The sequence below is a fragment of the Opisthocomus hoazin genome, chromosome 20 (assembly GCF_030867145.1).
Source record: "Opisthocomus hoazin isolate bOpiHoa1 chromosome 20, bOpiHoa1.hap1, whole genome shotgun sequence".
NCBI lineage: Eukaryota > Metazoa > Chordata > Aves > Opisthocomiformes > Opisthocomidae > Opisthocomus > Opisthocomus hoazin.
Genome location: NC_134433.1, coordinates 6,212,877 through 6,228,938, shown reverse-complemented (window position 1 = coordinate 6,228,938; position 16,062 = coordinate 6,212,877). Strand labels below are relative to the sequence as shown.

The 16,062-nt window shown below is 49.7% G+C and overlaps 1 protein-coding gene across 1 annotated transcript in view; it reads left to right on the top strand.

The window, feature by feature from the left end:
• Positions 1-16,062, top strand: part of GALNT17 (polypeptide N-acetylgalactosaminyltransferase 17) — a 219,757-nt gene that overhangs the window by 84,882 nt on the left and 118,813 nt on the right. Inside the window, exons 4-5 of the mRNA XM_075440254.1 lie at positions 3,102-3,276; positions 6,557-6,754. Coding sequence (XP_075296369.1) covers positions 3,102-3,276; positions 6,557-6,754 — 373 coding nt within the window. The remainder of the gene's footprint in view (positions 1-3,101; positions 3,277-6,556; positions 6,755-16,062) is intronic.

Genomic DNA, 16,062 nt, shown 5'->3' with positions numbered 1-16,062 from the left:
TCCGCATCCCCAGCCTGGAGCCACGCGTTCTGACCACGCGTGTCGGAGCCGCCGCGAGCTGCTTTCTCGTTACGCTAATGGCACTCGGCGAGGCGGCTGCCGAGTGAGGGAGAACGCAGGGTGAAATTAGGAATCATTTCAGATGACCTGGATGAAGATTAGATTTGCGAGTGAGTTATGATTTCCAGCCTGGCGGAGCTCACATGGAGGGAGCTGAGCACGTCTGGTCCCTCAGGGTCAGCATCTGCGGGACCAGGGGAGCTCTGGCAGCATGGCTGTGCCCGTACTGGGGACCCACGGACGCTTTTCGACACGGCCGCGTCAGTCCTGCTCACTGGCAAGGGCAGACCTGGGCCAAGGCTCGCCTGGTGCTTGAACAGGGGTTTTGCAGAGCATTCCCGGAGACTGGCGTTTCACTTTTGATACCCAATGGTGGATTTTCCCACACACTGCTCTTCTGGATGGGCCTAGAAATGAAATACAAAGCCCACCCCACCCCTGTGCCTACTGGCTGGATGCCAAGTACGCATCTCGTAGTACCAAAATAGTGCTCGGGAGCTGCTGTGCACCGTGCCCTCGTCCCACCGAGCTGCACACCAGGAAGGGCGAGACTGGCAAAGGCCAGCACAGCCGTGCAGCCGTCCCCCCCATTAGGGCTTGCCCAGGCACGTCAGAGAAGTGAATTCTCCCCTGGAAGGCGTGTGCTGGGGGCTGAGCCGGGCTGGGAGGGAAGGCAGAGGGAGCACAGCCCAGGGAGCTGTGCGGGAGGGCCTGGAACCACGTTTCCCGTGTCTGGTTAACGCAGTGTCCTCTCTGAGCGCGTCTCCGCGTGGGCAGCAGCCCCTTCGGGGTGCTTGCAGCACGCGTTGCGGCAGGAGGGGGGCATTCTGGCCTCTGCTGATGGATGGGGTGGAGGGGTGGGGGGATGCTAATCACGAGCGTCTTCGCCGCCGGCTCTCCACGGTGGGTGTGCTGGACGGGCCTTCGGGCTCTCAGCAGAGCGGTTCTTCACCCGCTGGCACCCAGCGTCCTTCCGGAAAGGAGGCGGCGGTGGCCGTGCTCCCCGGGGAGCTGCTGACGAGCTGCCTGCACGCAGCGTGGTGGGTGTAGGAGCCTCTCAGGCTTCACCCTTCCCTGCCTTTGAGACACGACGTTACAGTTCTTCCCTGTTTCACTAGCGCTGTGCTCTCCTTCGAGCTGCTCACTCAATTCCCATGAAGATTTTTCCTGTTTTCCTTCAACTGAGATTAAAACTCCAATGTGAAAGTTGTTTTAATAGTTCAGTCTAGCCTGAAGTGCCGCGGTCTGCAGCAGGACTGACTGACCTGCTGAGAAAAACATGTGGGATGCCGGTGCTGTGCTTGTGGGGTTTCATCTGTCAAAATATCTGTGTCTCTGTCTCCTTAAAACCATTCAGGAGAGTTGTTGTCTCCATAAAATATTAGTTTTTCTCTCAGTGGCTCAGCATGAAATGGAAGTTGCTGAGTTATGTGTGTATATGATGCAGATGCTTTGAATTGAGGAAGGGGCTCATTTGCTTTATTCTTTTTATTCCCACTTCAGCATAAAAGAGAAATGAGACTCTGGGGAAATGGAGATGTGAGGGGAACCATCCCAGAAAGGCAGTTTGAAGACAGCACGTGTTAAGTGCTTGGAACAAGGCGTGGAAGGGAAGGGAACAGATAATCCCTTTTCCTTTGATGATTTCTTGGGCTAAGCCCCGCAGATGGGACTTGCTCTCTACCCTTTGGCTCTCTGTTGCCATGTTTCCTTCATGTAGGAACCCACATGTGTCTGCATGTCTCAAGTATTTTACCCTGTGGATTATATGAATGGTGACCATTTTTCCCTCTCTCTCCTCTCTCTCCTCTCTCTCCTCTCTCTCCTCTCTCTCCTCTCTCTCCTCTCTCTCCTCTCTCTCCTCTCTCTCCTCTCTCTCCTCTCTCTCCTCTCTCTCCTCTCTCTCCTCTCTCTCCTTTTTCTGGAAAAGGCAGTACATGTGAGGGGTTGTAGACTATAATCTGGGGTCGTGGACCGGATCTTAATTTTCTGTTGTGCTGGAGCCTCATAGGGATAAAAGCCGTTCTCAGGAACTGCTTTCATGGTATGAAGAGTCTGTGTTGGTGCACAGTGGTATTGCTTGGCTTTTACGGAGCACTTCTCGTCAGTAGATCTTCATGCATGTAACTGCTGCCCCAGGAAGTCAAAGGACCCAGGGTTCTGGCAGAGCACTAGCACTTTTCCGAATGGTTGAAAACACAGACTAGCGCTTACCCAGTATTGTAGCCTTTCATATGGTTCCGCGTTCAAAGTCCTGTGTGGCTTTTTTACTCAATACTTGTAGCTATCAAGAAGTTTAATGCTGGTAATGACTGCAGGCTGACAGATCCATTATGTTCTCAGCCATAGCACATACACAGGCGTAGACAACGTAATTAAATGGTCTGCAGTTTCCGGTGAACAGAAGATAACGTGGCATGAGCCATGAATGAATGAAGCCAAAAAACTCTTTCATCCTCTCTTAAAAGTGGGGGGAATTTCAACTTTGCTAGTGGCAAAGCTTGGAAAACATACAGCAAATGCCAAGACAGTAGTAGCAAGGCTGAGTGAAAACGGTAGTGAAGCTCATACGCAGTTCTAATGTGGTTGAAGTTATTTCAGGTGGGTTTTGCGGTATTTCTAGCGGTCCATTCAGTTAGAATCTCCACCAGAAATGCAGAGCACGAGTGTTTGGTATCCATGGGTGACCTCTTTCTATTCTTGTCTTTCAGTGGAGTGATACCCAGGTGATGCAAAGGCAACCTAGCTGGCCTCTTGCTGCTGCCCTTTGCCTCTGAAGATGGCATTCAGGCTCCTTAGTTGTCCAACAGCAATGTTTTTGGCAACCTTGAATTTCTTTTGTAAGGGTTGTGGTCAGTCCACCATAAAGGCGGTCTTCTGCAAATTCGCGTTGATTGACCCTAAATGATGATACCCCTCCCAGTGGTGTTCAGAGATGTGTGGCTCCAGTGAGTTATGCTCATACACATTAATAAAGTGGGTTTATTTTAGGTGAAAACTGATACACCTTTTCAATGGGTTCTCTGGCACTTTTTCTCTAGAGGAACTGAAGGCACCGCTAGAAGAATACGTCAATAAACGATACCCAGGGCTCGTGAAGGTGGTGCGCAACCAGAAGAGGGAAGGCCTTATCCGAGCTCGTATTGAAGGCTGGAAAGCTGCCACTGGCCAGATCACGGGATTTTTTGATGCCCACGTGGAGTTCACTGCTGGCTGGTAGGTGCTCAACCTCAAGATTTCGGCTAGCGTGTGTGTGTGTGTGATGCATTAAACAAGGGACGGTCTGTCACGGAGTACAGATGTGTTTGCAAACAGGTCCACTGGCTTTTATTAATCCTGTCTTCCTTCTGCACTGAAAGGCCACTGGTGAGATGTGATGGGAAGACACAAGGGGCACCTTTCTTTGCCTTTGTTTTCTGTAATTATTTTCTGTTCCCTCCTTTTATGCATGCACATCCCCTTGTTCCCCAGATACGTTTTTCAGGTTGATTTCCCGTCCCCTTAGCCCTCAGTAATTTCTCTAAGTTTAAACAAGCCCAGGTGGCAAGGGATTGAAAGAGCAAGTGTTTCCCGCTTCCTTGCCCTTTGCAGCTGGATCCCGCTGGGGAAGGCTTGGATGTTTTGGATTGATTTGTTTCTTCTGCAGCTAGGAATTAGTGCAGAGGTGCAGAAGCAGCGAAAGGTGTTTCATAAGGCTTTTTTTCAGAGAGATTCAAAACATTTGGGTTCAAGTGTCTTGAGTCTAGGTGATAAGAGGAGCCCAAGAGTGATTTATTTTTTTTTTTTCTCTCTAACCACATGTAAAAAGTTAATAGTCTATGTTTAGGAAAGTGGAGGTAGAAGCAGCTAACTTGAGTCCAATTTGAAAAGACAGTAATATCCACAAGCAAAATGCTTTAGCAGCTGCAAACAAAGAGTTCTGCACTGTTACTGAATTCTTTGCAATGATAGTGCAGCTGAGGGGTGTCTTCAGGAGCCATTTCTTACACTGATATCCGTATTCCCAGCTAAACATTCCTCTCTTCAGGTCACTGAGTCCTCACACATGATTTTATTGGTGTACAGAGGAAGCTCCCATTTACTGAGCCCTTGAAGTGGCTTTTCTAGGGATAGAGAGTGAGCTTTTCTGCGGCGTGGGCTTGACTCACCCTGGTGTTACACACTCGCTGCTGTCGCTGGAGGCACCAAGAGCGTGGGTTGCTCCTTGCATTGGCAGGCTGAGCCCAGGTGGATCAGTGGCTCTTGGGCTGCAGAGCTGAGGCTGGGGACACCCCCTGCTCTGGGCACATAGGAATGTCCCAAAGGTGAATTTTGTGTAGCTTTAGAGTCCATATATGGTTCCTCAAACTATGTTCCAAGTTAAAAAAGACCCTTCAGATAGTTGTACTTTGAAGAATTTACCCTGTTCTGCCCAGGGACGTGGGGTTTTTAGGATCTGGGGGAAGTCTGGACTAGTTAAAGCATGGTTTAAACAAAACACATCCTTCGTGGCCTTGCTTTACAGAAGGGGAGTTTCTGAGCCAGGCTTCCCAGCCTGGGGGTTGTGTTTTCATGCAGGACGTCCATGGCAGCACGGGAAGCTGCGTGCAGTTGCCCTGCAGAGGCACATCAGGACTTTACAGGTGGAAGAAGAGTACCCGCGAGCAGCCGGGTCGCAGCGAAGCGAGGGCCTGTCTGCCCTCCTGCTGTGCCACTGCCCGTAGCTGGAAGCCTAGGAGAGCGTGTGTGGGTAGGGCTAGCACATACCCTATTCCTTCAGACTACACTACCGAAGTCCACTGATCTGCAGATGTGAAGCAGACACGGCCGCTATGTGTTTAGCAACCCTCACTACGTTTCTCGTGAGGTTTTTGCCCATTGCCTGTGGAGCCCACGCAACCTTCAGGCATTCACAGCATCCTCGGGCAAGGTGCTCCACACCTTAGGTACCCCCTGCGAGAAGAGCTAACTCCTTGTTGCCCATATTGAGCCCGTTTCTTTTGATGGTCCGTGGTTCTTGTGTGGAAAGCGTCCCCAGATGCTAATGGAGCCCGTTCTGTGAGCTGCTCCCGGCTGCGCAGTCAGCCCATGCTGCAGAACCAGCCCCTAGTCAACGCACACTGATTTCCTGCTACCTTAGTAAAGATGTCAGGAAAGCTCAAGTTAAAAACATAGACATTTTGAAAATTAAGAAGTTCAGAATATGGAATCATTATTTAGTAATTTTTTTTTAAGCCAGAACACCAGAGAAAACACAGTGTACTAGCTCTGCAGAAAAAAGGTGAGGTCATGTTTCACAGAATCCCAGAATGTTTGGGGTTGGCAGGGCCCTCTGTGGGTCACCCAGCCCAACCCCCTGCCCAAGCAGGGTCACGCAGAGCAGCTGCACAGCACCGCGGCCAGGCGGGGCTGGAATATCTCCAGAGAAGGAGACTCCACAGCCTCCCTGGGCAGCCTGGGCCAGGGCTCCATCACCCTCAGAGGGAAGAAGTTCTTCCTCGGGTTCAGCTGGAGCTTCCTCTGCTTCAGTTTGTGCCCGTTGCCCCTTGTCCTGTCGCTGGGCACCACTGGAAAGAGTCTGACCCCGTCCTCCTGACCCCCACCCTGCAGATATTTATCAGCATTTCTAAGGTCCCCTCTCAGCCTTCTCTTCTCCAGGCAGAACAAGCCCAGCTCCCTCAGCCTCTCCTCGTAGGAGAGATGCTCCAGTCCCCCCTCATCATCCTCGTAGCTCTCCACTGGACTCTCTCCAATAGCTCCTCATCTTTCTTGAACTGGGGAGCCCAGAACTGGACAGAGTACTCCAGATGGGGCCTCACTAGGGCTGAGTAGAGGGTTACAGAGGCTTTAATTCATTTCCACAGCTAAACACCTTAGTTTGTGGAAATAGTTATTTCCTTGCACCAGTAGCTTCAGCTGGTCCATGAATTTGTGTAGTCGGTTCCGTAGGAGAGCACTAAAACTCCCCACACCTCCAGGGCTGCAGCTACCTGAGCTCCGTGCGCAGAGGCTGGACCCTGTGCTCCGACGACAGCTCCGCGCCAGGGACGTGTCCGCCTGGGAAATCCCATCACGTGGACGCGCTGAAGCCTCTTGCAGCGTCTCCCTGGTGGCTGACAAAGCCTGGCAAGCCTTTCAGCAAGAACCTTGTACGCTTGGCAGCGCAAACGCTTTGTCTCTCTCTGCCATTTGTGTGCTGGTGAAAGCACGGGCGAGCGGAAGGGAGAGGGAGAGGCCGGCGCGTTGCGGTCTGCTCTGGGGTCCCTCGCTGACTGAGGAGCCCCGTGACAGTCTCCGGGCTGCTCGGCTGGGTTTTGCTGTGTCTCTGCGAAGACGTGATGCCACTTGTGAATGGGAGAGAGGAATCTATGTCCCTTCGATGTACTGAATGGTGACAGGAACGCCTGTTTGCTTACCCTCATTGAAGTTCACCAGCTTTACCAAAGCTACAGTGTCCATCTACAAATTATGGGAGAAATAAAGTCTTTTCCTGTGCTTTTTGTTTTTCACCACTCAGGGCAGAGCCGGTACTTTCCCGAATTCAGGAAAATCGGAGAAGGGTCATTCTCCCCTCCATAGACAACATCAAGCAGGACAACTTTGAGGTGCAGCGTTACGAGAACTCTGCCCACGGGTACAGCTGGGAGCTGTGGTGCATGTACATCAGCCCCCCCAAGGAGTGGTGGGATGCCGGGGACCCCTCGCTGCCCATCAGGTACGTCGCAGAGCCCGGGGCCGCTCGCTCTCCGTCGGCAAGGCGCAAGGAGGCGAAATGCAGAAAGATGAAGTGAGGAAGCCGGCTTCGTGGGGTTGGGTGTAGCATCGTAACGTGGGCCAGGCCAGGGAGGCTGCAGCATGAGCCAGGAACGATTTTGCTGGGGTGAAGGGATTTGGAAAGGGTGTTATTTGGTAACAGTATGCAAAAATCACTGTGGGAGCGTAGGAACAGTGTAGATTTGTAGTCTGATGTTTAACTGTATATGACAAAGTCCCTTCACCTTAATTACAGCACTATGTTGCTGCAAATCAGAAGGCAGGAGGTGATTATTCCTGGGTAATGAACTGAGCGTGAATTTCTGAAATACAGCGCTGTTTTTTCTTGACTAAAAAGTGCATCTCCTCTCAGGGCAAACTGTAGAAACACGTCTTGTGTTGTTCTAACCCTTCAGCTTACAGGGTCAGCAGCTCTGACATGCTGCCCTCGGCCCCGCCGTACCTCAGGCGTGGGCCAAGCCCCTTCGGACGCATCAGAAGCAGGAGGGGGGGGAATAGCTCGGTGTGGGTGGGAGGCTGGGGCTGCTCGGTATGCAGAGAGCAACGATTTTCCCTTGGCAGCCCCTGAATATCAGAAGTGATGCTGTGATCAGGAGTGGTTGTGTGGCCGGGTGAACAGGATATATTGCCCTAGCTTCATTAATATGGAGAAGGCTTGTCCCCAGGCAAGTAACAAATGCGTGTGTGCAAATCCCTGCCTGATCTGAATCCTGAACCCAAGTATCTGTGCTTTGGTCAGTGGTACATCCCTGGAAGCTGAAATTAGGTCTGTTCCCATTAACATAGAGACCTTTTTATTCCTGTGCGCTCTCTTGCTCCAGACTGCATATTCAGCCATCAGTGGAGGACCTGACAGTTTATTCTGGACAGGAATCGGGTCTTTGAGGAATAAACGGTTATTTTAACCAAATGCAAGCTGCTGGACTTGTTAAAGGAGGGGCTGAACTGCTGGGGCACATGGCAGGTGAAGCGGAGGAATCCAAAAGCCTCGGCAAGCGAGGCGTGAGCAGCCTGGCGCTGGCAGTCCCTGCGGCAGCGTGGCTCCGGTGCCCAGACCGGTGCCGCTGGAGGATGGTGACAGCGGGCCCTCGCTGCTGGGGCAAGCCTTTCTCAGCCAGCGCGTGTGAAAATCAAGGAAGACTTGCGGGGAAGAGCAGCCTCTTTTATTAAAGTGCTGTAGTTGGGAGAAAAGGCAAGTTTGGCGCACGGGATGTCCCCCGTGACTGTGACACCACCCCGGGAGCTTGCTGGGGTGCAAAAACTGGCAGGCAAGGTACATCGAGGAAACTGGACCTGCCCAGAGAAGATATCTGAATGTATGGCAGGACCTGCTGTTCTGCTGTCCTCCAAGAACGTGGCTGTCATTGCTGTTAAGGAGGACAAGCTGTGGCAGAGGCAGGTGGGGAGGGACAGGCTGTGTTGTGGAAGCTGGTGTTGGATGGCGGTGGAGATGAGAAGGGAAGGAGGCAGGCAAGAAGGGTGATTGACTGCGGAGGAGGAGGAGAGCTGTGGGGAGCCGAAGGGCTGGATGACTTTGAAGAGGCAGAGTGGGGAGGTCAGTACCTAAGGCAAGGAGGAGGTTGGGGGTTTGGGATGTAGCTTTGCCCCAGGCTTCCCAGGTATGAACCAGTCTACAAAGGCAACTGCCGAGTCCAGGAGTGTAAATGGGGTCACACGGGTGCTGGACACACATATCTCCAGATCTGCCAAGACACTTTTTTGCCTTGGTTCAGTGCTGAGAGCCAGCAGGTCCTGCTAAGCTTCAAGTGAGTGCTGCCTGGAGGGCTTAGGTACTGCTCATCTACTGCTGGAGAAATGCGGGGTTTGCTGTGGGAGTTGTCTTCTGCTGAGCAGAATATCCGATTAGGTTGTTCTGGTGCTTGTTTTATCTTTAAGAAAACTCGATGGATGGTGCTAAAATGTGGACGGGATACTGAGCGTTGTGTTTCTGCATTTAAGCAGATTGCAAACAGTTACTGCTTAGGGGGGAGCTGGGAGGTGCGAGAGGTTTCTCGGTCTGCTCTGGGGCTCCTGCACCCTTTGTGCACCAGTTGCATCCCTTGTTGGAGACAGCCTTGAGAGCAGGTGATGCCCTGCGAGACCCAGGGCATCTGCAGCCTGGTCATCCCCAGGGTCTGCCTGCTCAGCTCTTGAGCACTGCCGAGTTGAGCCACCGATGAGTTAGAGATCAGAGAAGGCTTATGGAGATGCTCGACTGGCGGCAGCGGGGATGCCTGTCAGGGTCATCCACGGGGACTTGCTTAGAGGCATCTGCAGGGTGGACACTGCTGCTGGAGGCCATGGTGGGTGGGAATCGAGGGGCAGGGGTTAAAGGGGGCTGGGGTGAAAGGGCACTGCCTCCAAAGCACGCTCCTGGAAAGGGCTGCGCTAACAAACCCAGTAGCCTCCCAGCGATGTTAAATAATTAAACAACTTACTAAAATAACATTATTAACATGCACTGAGGGAAGGATTAGGAGAAAGATAAATGGGTAGTGTCCACAACAAAAAGCTAATGAAAAATACTGTCTCATTGCATTACGTTGTGTAACCACATACAGACCAGAAATAAATGAGTACAGTTATTTTTTTGTCATATAATGCTATGAAAACTATGCACTTTATAGCAATATTTGCATGAAAGGGATACCAGTGCAGTGTTCCGTGTAATTATGCATGGGATTAGAGGAAATTCTGAAATTATAGCATCCAGCGGTATGTTAGTTTTTTAGAGACCTTTTTGGGATAAAAGAGTGGGAGTGAAGTAAAGCAGTTTTTTCCTTTTTTTGGCTTTGCTCTCTCGGTGCATGGGGATTATGGCAGCCCCAAGAGAAGCTCCCCTGCCCGCGAGAGCTGCTCCAGCGTGCTTGTGAGCTCCGGCCTGTCAGCCCCTACCAAACACTCAGCCGCGGAGGCTGGAGACAGACAGCTGTGTGACTACGTTTGGAGGCAATTTCCTCTCATGGATAATTCACAAGATATAATTATCCAAGCAAAGAGAGCTGATGGCATGAAACCCATCTAAAATATGGCCCAGTCTCAAACTGGCTCCAGGCTCTTGCTTTATCCAATAATTTCCCTACAAGAAAATAGTCTCTCGTAATGCCTAGGACGGATGCTGGTGTAGTACCTGGGTTCTGTAATACATCTACTTTTGTATTTTTTTTTCCATTAACATTTAACATCCTGATACACAAAGACGCCCTCAGTCGTAGCGCCGAGTTGTGCATGCATTTCACAGCTGGACTTTCCTAGCCAGGCTTACAGACTTCCTCTGGCTACCTCTGCCCAGAAGACAACGTTGTGACTACAGCATAATGTATCATGTCGAAATCAGTTCTCACAGAGCAGGCAGACAGTAAGCGACATTTGAAATGGTCATCACAGAGATCCTGATCTTCATCCGCACGAGCTCTTGCAGAGGTGTTTTGATTTCCTAGTTTAAATGAGGCTAATGTGTGTGTAGAAATGAATACCTACTCGCATTGCATGTCTGGACACACTTTGCTCCAGGAGATGTAGCCAGGATTTATCCAGTCCTTTGTTATTAATGATATACATGGATCAGAATTTACTGATCAAAACCGTGCGTCAACAAATAATGGAAGAAAGCTGACGTCCTGTTGGAAGCCCAAAAAGGGTCTTTGGAAAGGCTGTGAAATTGCAGATTGCAGATCTGTTCTGGGCTTGAGGTATCCCAGGGCAAGATCCACCTTCTCATGAACTCCAGGCGTGATTTGTTTCCCACCTGGCAGAGCGGGAGGTTTGTGGGGCTGCTTGGGGGCCGGAGCCTGTCCAAGGCTGCAGCACTGGTGGGCTGCGAACCTCAGCGCCGGCGGTTTCTTCTGCCTGGCTTGCTTAGTTCACGCTGCATCAGGTTTTCTCAAAAAGCAGCTTTGGAGAAACTGCTGATATCTGGAAGATTTGTGGCTAGATGTGCTGATTGCGCTTCAGTTGCAAGACTCGTGATTTATAATTACATATGTGAGATATTGATGGCTCCAGGGGTCTGAATCAGGAAAACAAATGCGGTCTTGCATCTGTGTCTCCTCAAGAAGCCAAGCAAGCAGACAGTGCATGTCGAGCAGCCTTGCGGGCGAGGGACACTTACCTGAGCGTGGAGTTTGGGGGCATTGAGCTTTTCTGCTGGCAGTAGCTCACATGTCCCACCAGAGAGAAAAGAAACTTGACTCTTTGCTGCTGGCTTGGTGAGTCCGTTGACAGTGCTGTGACCCTGCTGTCCCCAGACGGTAGAGTATTGAGAATTGAATGCGTTTCCTGACTTTCTCTTTGTATTTTCCATGCTTGGCTGGGCAGATCGGTTGAGTCCAAGAGGCAAAAGTGCTGCTGAGTAGCTCCGTTAGTTAGCAGCCCTTCGTGATGTGTTGGGGCTGGAGGAGAAGCCCTCGGGTGACCTGAGAAATGGCAAAGCAGCCTCTGTGCAGGCACGCAGTGCACGGGGTGCCAGCGGGGAGCCAGCTCGCAGGTTAAATTGGACTTCGGATGCGGCTTTGCTGCAGCTGTTTTCTGCGGTACTTAATCTTTACTGGTATTGGAAGACAAAAGCTCATTTAATTAGTATTAAGATCACAGTGAGGAGGAAATCGGTTTTGAGAGTTATGGGTTGTAAAAGAATAGAAAGGCTGTTAGGTTTGGGTTTTTTTGAAGATGAAAATAATTTGAATTAACCCACCCAATTACCTGTTATCTCAGCCTCACAAATGCTAACGAAATTTGCTCTTGCAACGTACTTATGAAAGAGTGAACTCTCATCCGAGCTGTGTAACTGATGCAGAGGTCGAGATGGAAAAAACCAGAGGAGTTTTAGGTTATTGAATATGACACTTGAGTGGAGAGAAGGTGCCCAATTCTACTGCTTAACAAAACGCTTGCGGTGTTTAATGTGAACCGTTCCCTCAGTCACAGACTGCCAGTGCTGTTGAGGTCTCCCACTCTGCTAGCTGGGCATTTCATTTGCAGTAAGACCATAGAGATTTGTGGTGATATTATTATATGTATATTTATATATATACATTTATATCCTTTGGGATTTTTTTTTGTTTTTGATTCCAGAAACCACTAGCTGTTGTTTTTCCGTAGTGCTTCCAGCGGCCTTCATCCCATGATGGCTTTCAAAAGCACAAAAACTTGGTGTTTTCTTGATTTTTATGAAAGAAGTGGTGTGTTCTTTCCTCTTTTAGTCTAACCATTGAGACCTCTCCCAGGAAGTGGTTACAGCCTGAAACTTTTGTCTGCACAGGAAATGGACAAACCTTATGATAGCCGTAGGAGTAACCGAGCTCTGCAGCCGCACCAAGCGACTCGGGTGGATCTCCGTGTCTGGGCAGCGTGTTCCTGCTGTGCATCCGCGCCTGCGCAGGGGCTATAGCATTACAGCAGCACCTCAAAGCCTCCATACGTAGGTTTAGACAGGCTTGCTTAAGCTGCTACAAATATTTTCACCAGCGTTGGCGTCCTCAGCGTGGCAGTTTATCAGAAGGCAGCCAGCAATTCAGAGATGTTGCGGACTCTTAAACGTAGGTGACGTGATGAAAGGGCAGAATATCAAGGATTAGTTCCTGGGTTTCTGTTGGTTTGTTCTGAAAAATCTCAAACTCCCTAGAAAACCGTTTGTACAAAGCGCTGAATATTTTCAAAATTAGCGTTTCTTGACTTTAGCATCTACGAACTGCAGGAAGATTTTTCTGTGTGGAAAATAATAAGTAGAAGATGTTTCTGTATGAAGACAGTTGTAAAATGTTCTCCCCCTTCTGGTGTAGCTGCTTTGGAAATCAAAGGAAAAACTGATTTCCATAGGAGCCAGCCGTGCCGTGATAAGGATAACTTGCATTTGGAAGCCTCACCTGGTGTGTCTGAAGATCCTTGTGTGCAGGTGCTTGTGTAGAGGGGTGGGATGTGTGTGAATGTCACAGCAGCTGCAGAATCCTTCTGGAGCTCTTTAGAGGCTTCATATAAAATTTGAATCAAACAGAAAGATAAAATGATGGTCCTGGTGATCCATCTCAGTCTCTAAAGCCCCTTTTCTGAAGCAGCTCAAAGAAAACAAGGCCGCCCAAATGCTTTCTCTTCCCTGAAGTCTGACTCTCCTCCCAGCTGTGTACTCGCTGCATGTCCAGGGGGTCAGCGTCCTGCTGTCGGGTTTGTAGCAAAAATTCCTGCAGCTTCAGGGTACGTTGGACCAGACCTTAGTCCAGTGCGGGAACAGGACGGACGTTCTTCCACAGGCAAGGTTTTGTCAGTGCTCCGGGAAAGAGAGCTTCTACAAGCATTTCTCGTGTAAACGTCTGAAGAAGTCAAACCCCAGCTGTCCTCCGCGTGGTTGCTGGAGTCTCGTGCTTCCAAGTATGTGGCTCTTCAGGTCTGGTCCCTCCCGGCTGGCACGGGTCAGAACGGAGGTCTCTGAAAACTTGAAAACAAGCTAACAGAAGAAGAAAAGGAGGGATTTTAAAAATTTTTTTCAGTGCTTCTTTTGAGACAGTCTTGTTTGGATCTAGAATCTAGGAGAGGGAAGATTTAGGTCAGAATCATGACCTCAGTAAACTTTGTCGTCCATCTCTGGATTAAATTGCAACCATCAAGTGCTTTACCAGATTCAAAAGTACTTGGACAAGAACCTTTTTGGTTGGGTTTTCCTTTTAGTCATGGGGGTTTTTTGGTGATGATTTGAGGCCACAGATTAAAAAAAAAACCTTTAATTGACTTTCTTGATTTTTATTTTGAAGGTATTGGGGAGAAGTGACCCCTGACTGACTGTACAAAGGGACTTTCGCTCACTGGTGTGCTGGTTTTAAGCTCTTAAACTTCACAGATCCCCTGTGGCATGAGAAACCTGCCCGGAGCTTTGGACCTTTTGAAGCCGAGATTGCTGGTGTTGTGCCTTTTTATGATGAATTCTTCATCCGATCATGTTTAATGTTACATAATTTAGTGCAAAGAGTAAAAGAAGGCTGTGTAGGAATTGGTAGTAGTGTCAAGTTTTACAAGATGAACAGATTTATGTCACTGCTTAAAAGACTATAAAGCCTCTGCTAAGGGTGCACCTGAGATTTGAGCATATGTAGCTGGTTAGCAGTAGCCCGTGTGATGACCAGCTATCTGTGTGTACGTTGGGGCTGCAGCTTGCTTCAGAACATCTTTCAACTGTCGTAAGACTCTCCTTGGGATTGCAAATGTTGGCTGCATCCGGAAGCTGGGCTTGATCCAGACCTCACTGAAACACGGCAAGATTCCCACCAAACAGCAGGGTTTGGGAGCAGACCCCGCAAGCCGTATGACTTTTCTGTAAATTGGAGTAAAGTTTCTGGAGGAAAAGATCAGTGGTTCTGCAGCTTCTGAGCATCGTGGCCAGTGTTGTCGTCATAGATGCCAGCGTGCCACCGTACGGACACTGCGCAGGGACCCGAATGGGCTCGTGCTTGGCCGGTTTGGCCGAGCGACCTTCAAAAGGCAGCGTTTGCACACGGTTTACAGAGACCATTTTGGAGCAGGGACTGAGGTTTGGGTGCACTATTAAATAGCTGCCCCAGCGACGGCTGTGTTCCTCCTAGGATGGAGGAGGCCCATTCCTTGAGTCCCGAGGCCAGCTCGGCGCAGATTTAACCTCCTTTGCAGCCAGGAGCCCTTCACAGCCTTGAATCGGGGCTGGTTTTTGTTGAAACCAGCGCTTTTTGGCTAAACTGAAGGCATACTGCAGGTAAAGATTCGAGTCCTCCTTCGGGCACCAACGTCAGCAGGGGTTCTTCCCGAAGAGCCTTTAAAGCTGGGCGAGGGACAGTCAGCCTGCAGGCTTGTCGCGTCAGGGGGCAACTGGGAGCGCAGGGAGCAAAGCCCCCTTCCTGAAGGGCAGCAGAGTGAGTTGGTAGAAAGTGTGGATATAATTAGTTTTCTGTACAGAAAGCAAACTGGCCATGCTGGAAGCATTTGCCTTTATATTTTCAAAGCTTTAGAGAAGTATTTTGATTAGAAAGAAAAAAAAATTAACATGCTTCTGACTTAAAAAAAAATAAAATAAATACTCATGCTGACAGAACTTTTAATCTGAGCCCAAGTCACAAAATCAGCCTTTATTGTTGTCAAAGTTGCTTCAGAAAAGGAAAGAGTAAACAGGATTTGGCCTTTAATTTGTGAAGGGTTTTGATTTTTCAGAGGCATTAAAGAGACAGAAAAGATGGGTATTGAATTATTTAACAATTGCTGGTAAAATTAAGCTTCAGTCAGCCTGTTTTCACTGAAATAATCTTATGAATAAAAACAAAGCAATCTGGGGCGACACCAATATGCAGAGCTCATATCCCGCTGACTGAATTGTTTCAAAGTAGTGCATGAAGTGGTTTTGCAAGTCAAAGCCAAGTGGAGCCTTTTCTGTGGTCCGTTTGCACTTCCCCTAGGAGAAAGCTGCCGTTGATGGATTATACAAACGGCTTTTCTCTCCAAACCCGAACCAGAGGGGAAAAAATGCAAAAAGGAGTTGGGGGAATTTGGCGCTTTGAATTTCTTTTTTCTTTGGCAGATGGCATGTAAGTGATTTATTGGCCAAACCCAATCTATTCTCATTAAGAAGCAAGTATTTAATGACTTTGGAGGTGGGTATTCAAAACAAAGAAGTGATAAGCGAGCCGATCGCGCTTGGTGACAAAATACAGCAGCCCTTCGTCAAACAGACTTAAAAGAGTGCTTGAGAGCAATTGCTGGGGGCTACGATTTTCTTTCATGTGCACTTTAATTCACTGTCCTTTTCAGTCAGGGGCGCATAAATAGGCGTAGTTTAAATTAAAGGAAAAATAGATCCTTATTATCATACCCATCGGTTGCAGCAAGAGGTGGGTGATGCCTGGGAGCTCCCAGCTGCCCCTGTCTGCGGGCGCGGGAGGCTCTCCCTGCCCGGGGCGCCGACGTGCTGCTCTGCGTCGGGTACTCTAAATTAAATCTTCTCCAGGTTCCATCTCTCAGGGCTTTCGCTGTGCTTGCAAAGCACGTACGCGTGGGTGCGAGCAGCAGGCTTGCGCATCGCGTCTTTAAGGGGCAGAGAGCATCTTGGGGGCTGCCCGTTAAACCTGGGCAGCTGTGGCAGCCGCAAGCGCCCGCTCCCCGCGCTGGCGAGCCCGGCCAGCCGCAGCCGCCTCTCCTCATCCCGGGTTTCGGTTGGAAATCTGCAAGTGGAAAAAGCTGGGGAAGGGCACTTTGGTGAGTTCCTGATGGTTTTGCTGCTGTCACTTGTTTTGTTCCCTG